Below are 5056 nucleotides of genomic sequence, written 5' to 3' on the forward strand. Positions count from 1 at the left end.
TGCTTCTGTCATTATTGAAAACAGTGCAAACCTTGCGTGAAAGACAAACGCAGCCCCTGAAGAAACCTAAGATTAGATTGGTCTAAAAAAAGATGCTTACTATGTGCACATTATTTTCAACTCGGGAATCTGTAATTTTGAGCTGCATACACTCAAGAATCATGGGTAACTATTTTTAAGGTAATTACCCAAATGACAGATTTGTAATATCTGCTCTTAGAGGCATGAGCTGTCTTCTAATTTAACACACACACACACACACACACACACACACACACACACACACACACACAAAAAAAACACAAAAAAAAAAAAACACACACACACACACACACACAAAAAAACACACACACATTTTTATGATTGGCAGCTGGCACCATCACACCCAAACACAGGCCTGCAGAAGGTATTAGAGCCTGGAGATGAGGAGAGCCCCCTTTGTCCTTCGCTGGCTACTGTACAAGATTGTTTAAATATTTCAACAGCAGTAAACCAGATACATACAGAGCCCTTTGCTCCATAACAAGAGCACATGTATTGTCTATTCAAATCTTAAGACATTGATTTGTTCAGTGAAGTCATAACTTTTTGGGTTCCATAATTTGAAAGAGCAATAAAATACTACCATCGTGTAAACAGTGCAAGTATTGATTTATCATATTTACCACTTCCATCTTGATATGGGTACACACATCTGAAATCTATTGTTAAAATGAATAAAAAAATGTATTCAAATGTGTATACAAATGTGATTGAATATTGCTAAAAATGTCTGAAGAACAAACCATTTGTAAAATAAAAAGTTGGATCCGAATCATAAGTGTGTCGACTCTTCAAAGATCAAACAACAAAGATAACACACAGCTCAAAGGCAAGCGTAACCCTGTGGTGGCTGAAACATGAGTCCTGACAGAGCCTTGCACTTGGGGTTCAGATTCCATGCGCTTTTGTCAATGAGGTGCTAAATAATTTGAGAAAATACTCCCTTTTCACTTTCACTCTTCCCACCAGGTGACGAGAGGACACACAGCCGCACGACCACCCAGCAGCGCTCGGTCCGAGGCCTCTTTGCTACATTGACTGTCCGTTTGAGTTTTAAGAACCTTGGTAACCTCAAATAAGGAAACATTTGGGACAAACCTGTGTTGTTGTTTTTTTCTTTACAAAATATCCCCCGCTTAAATTCTTGCTGTTGGCATTTTGACCCTTGTCACTGTCTGCCACTGACAAAAAAAATAGGACCTCTCAATCAATTTGAATAGTGAAGAGGATCCAGAATGGTAATACAGCACCTTAAGGCGGTCGTTAAACCTTAATGAGCATCTGTCGGGAATTCTCAACAGCAGTGGTGGATGGCGGATCATGTAAGGACCATGTAGCGACAGGCCTGCCCATTTCCTCGGAGGAGCAGATGATACAGGAAGATAAAAATAGTAAGTGCTTGGGCATTTTTTAATTTCTTTAGTTTTTGGTCTCATGTTTGAATAAGACACCCTTTAAATGGGGTTTAAGTTGCCAAAAATGGCTTTACACATGGTCTGCAGTAAATATGAATAGGTTGTTAATGACTGGATTTTGGTCCAGATCCCCTGCAGCTCTCTTTTATATGGTCAGAGGTCAAACAGTCTACCTTTCAGAGCGGTCTACCTCATCAATTGAAGAGGTAAAAACACAAAGAGAGTTTCATGCTGGAGATTTTTCCCAACCTCTTACTACGGTCTGATCTCTATAGCATTACCAAATGATTCATTAACCATTACTAAAGCCATTAGTTACAACGTATAAACCCTATATAAAGGGTGCTTTATTATGAAGTGGTACCCCTTTTTTTGTAGTTAAAATAAGCAAGAAATGTGTCTAAATGTGGTCGTCTCTCCTCCATTATTCCTGGCAGTGAGTCATGCTTTGGTGCAGATGTGGTGTCCTTCTGGTTCTCTGCATCTGTCCTCTAGCCTGCCTCATACCGCCTCCCTGTCCTCCTGGCTGCTGCTGTCCTTGCCCAGGTTTCCTGGTTTTGTGTGAGTCCCTGGGTCTCAGGTCACTTCCTCGCTCTGTCCCTCTGAGTACCTCGGCTCTATCTGTGGCCAGAAACCAGCTCTGTAACGTTGACCACCTGCTCCGGCCCTTCTCTGACCTGCAGGAGCTGAGCCTCAGTCATAATCTGCTGGCCCGCTTCCCTCGCGGCCTGCCCCCCAGCCTGGAGTCCCTGCTGCTGCAAGAAAACCGCATCACTTATATCACCTCAGGCGCCCTGCGACAACTGGGGAACCTCACTCGCCTGGACCTGGAGGACAACCGCATCCGTGCCATCCAACCCGGGGCACTTCAGGGTCTTAACAAGCTGCAGGTCCTGACCCTGAAGGGGAACCAGCTTACAAGCCTCCCTGTGAAACTTCCTCTTTCACTGACACATTTAGACCTCTCAGCAAACTGCATCTCTGTCCTGGACCTGCCCTCGCTGTCTGCCCTGGTCAACCTGCAGATCCTCAAGATCAACAGCAACTGCCTGCGTTCAGTCCCAGAGAGCGCCTTCGACAGCCTGCCACGTCTCAGATCGGTGGACCTCACCAACAACCTGTGGGTGTGTGAGTGTGACATCTTGTATCTTTACCGCTGGCTGCTGAGTGGTAGGCTGAGGATGGCCACAGACCTGGTGTGCAGCGAGCCAGTCCATTTTGCTCACCGCCTGCTTCTGAACCTCTCCGTCATGGATATCTGTCCTCGTGTCCTGAAGCCAAATGAGAGGACGCAGCAACTGGACCTCAACTCCGCGCTGGAGAGAAAGCTAGAGACGCTGACAGCAAAGCCCACGGGACCAAGCCCATTTAAAAACAAGAGGTATTTGGGAAACTTGTCAAAGAGAGTATCACAGAAAACCACTGCTGGACTTCTTTCCAACGATGCTCACAAGACTCGTGTGTTAACTGACCACTACTCTTTAGAGACCCTTACCTATGAGGAGTGTTTGTCCCTAAATAAAACACAGTCGGTCAGCCCACTACATTTAAAAACCACTACTTCTATCCCTGATAAGGAACAGAACTGCAGAGACAACATCACAGGTCGGTCCCCTCACCTTAATGCAACCTCTGCTGAAGGGACACGATCTTTGCTCTCCACAAACAGAGACGCATCCTGGCCCACTCCCGTCCCACGGCCGTTCACACAAGACTCTGCAGTGGTCATCTCTCTGCTCGCTGTGTTATGTGTATTAGTAGTTCTCCTAATGCTGGCAGTGCTGCTTGTACTGAAAAAGGTACTTCTGCACCAACAGAGAGTGGCTCCGCTTGATGTAGGATCTGGTGAATGACAACGGCAGACACACCGAAAATGTTTTTGTTTGGTTTTTTTTATATATATTGGCTCACAATAAGTACAAAGTCTCATACAATACTCTGTATATTGCTTTTGTATGTGTACTTTAGCTGTCGACCTAAATGCATGTTCATACTGAATCCACCATGTGGGACCAGTGATTTTATACAATCAAGCCAAATACCAAAATATATATACATACAAGAAAAACACATCTCAACTTAGTATCCGACTTATGATCTCATTTGTGTTCTGTGTAGGAAAGCACTGCAAAGTAAGAACAATGTTGAGTTTTCCATATTTAGATTTAAGGATCGGACTTCATTCACTACATTCAACATGAACTTCCCACTCCAAAATCAGCATTTAATAACCAACTTCTGATCAACACTAATAGCACCTTCCATTTTAAAGAGAATGTTAAACAGTATAAAACTCCCAGAAGAGGGTGCAATACCTGACGTTGTATTAGTAAACAATCTTCCAAACAGCACTGCAGTAAAACCTTAAAGGGCTGGTACTGAGACATAATGGATAGTTAATAACAAGATATTAACTGGTGGCGTGTACACGCTCCTCCTTCTTGTCCTGTTGTTTTAATCTGTAGTCTGACAGCGCTGCCTTTATGGCATCTTCTGCAAGCACTGAAAGAAAAGGAGTGAGGTTTTCAGACAAGCTTTAAGCATGAAATTAAGCTTTGATTTTACCAAGAAATATACAGCCTGGGTCAGTTAACAAATTATTGGAAAACCTGCACTGAAGGTGTTCTTGTGGCTCATATACCAACACCTTGCTGAGACACTTTTTCCCCTTTAACTTGTCATCCATCTTTATTTTTATTAAGCTTTCAGGGTGTGCGTGATAATAACACTGACTTGTGTTAGAAAGCACATTACACTGCTTCTATTCTTTAATTGTATTACTTTAAACTTACTGGAGCAATGAAGCTTGACTGGAGGAAGGCAGAGTTCTTTGGCAATGTCTGTGTTCCTGATCTTCAGAGCTTCATCAACCTACCGGATGAAAACAGACTTCACCAAAAAAAGCAGGACTTGTAAAGCCATTGTTCTCTTTTCCTTTTCATTCGTATTAATAAACTCACCGACTTCCCCTTCACCCACTCTGTTGCTAGAGAGCTGGAGGCAATGGCTGATCCACAGCCAAATGTCTTAAACTTTGCTTCAATAATCTTGCCATTTTCGTCCACCTGGATCTGGAGACGATATATGATCAAACACCTAGCTAGTTGTACAATAGTTGGACTGAATTTGACCTCCCAACTTACCTGAAGCTTCATTACATCACCACAGGCTGGTGCACCCACCAAACCAGTTCCCACGTTCTTGGAGTTTTTGTCTAGAGTTCCCACATTTCTTGGGTTTTCATAGTGGTCCACCACCTATTGGAAAGTGACAATAACAAAGAGAACATGATTGGTTATGTGTTAGAAAGATGTGACATAGCTGGTAACGTTAAACTTAGCTACGGTTAGCTAGCTACCTACTGTCAGACAACACCATGAATGTAACGTTATAAGGACAAGTAGCGTAGCTAAGTTTATAATTAGGAGTTTAAAACACATCTAATTGTTTACCTTTTTGTGATATGAACAGAGAGCATTCAGCTCAGGGCTGAACAAACGTCTGCTCAATAACAACAGCGAGGACGCGGAGATTCGTAAAGACGCAATCGCCATGTTGGGTTACCGATGATGAACGGAAATCAACGAGTGAGGACGAGT

General features: G+C 43.3%; 1 protein-coding gene across 1 annotated transcript; it reads right to left on the bottom strand.

Annotated features, from left to right (window-relative positions):
• Positions 1 to 3331: 3331 nt before the first annotated feature.
• iscu (iron-sulfur cluster assembly enzyme) lies at positions 3332 to 5056 on the bottom strand. Its single transcript, XM_039803827.1, has 5 exons — positions 4910 to 5056; positions 4601 to 4714; positions 4418 to 4528; positions 4250 to 4328; positions 3332 to 3959 (listed from the first exon to the last, which is right to left on the bottom strand). Exons 1-5 carry the CDS (start codon positions 5009 to 5011, stop codon positions 3868 to 3870), a joined length of 498 nt encoding a protein of 165 aa, XP_039659761.1. The 5' UTR covers positions 5012 to 5056; the 3' UTR covers positions 3332 to 3867.

The sequence above is a fragment of the Perca fluviatilis genome, chromosome 6 (assembly GCF_010015445.1).
Source record: "Perca fluviatilis chromosome 6, GENO_Pfluv_1.0, whole genome shotgun sequence".
Classification (NCBI taxonomy): domain Eukaryota; kingdom Metazoa; phylum Chordata; class Actinopteri; order Perciformes; family Percidae; genus Perca; species Perca fluviatilis.

Excerpts from the sequence above, each read along its gene's own strand:
- iscu (XM_039803827.1), bottom strand. The coding sequence starts at position 5,011 with ATGGCGATTGCGTCTTTACGAATCTCCGCGTCCTCGCTGTTGTTATTG. Across the intron at positions 4,529-4,600 it reads GTGATGTAATGAAGCTTCAG|ATCCAGGTGGACGAAAATGG; the intron begins GTAAGTTGGGAG and ends TATCGTCTCCAG. Across the intron at positions 4,329-4,417 it reads AGTGGGTGAAGGGGAAGTCG|GTTGATGAAGCTCTGAAGAT; the intron begins GTGAGTTTATTA and ends TTCATCCGGTAG.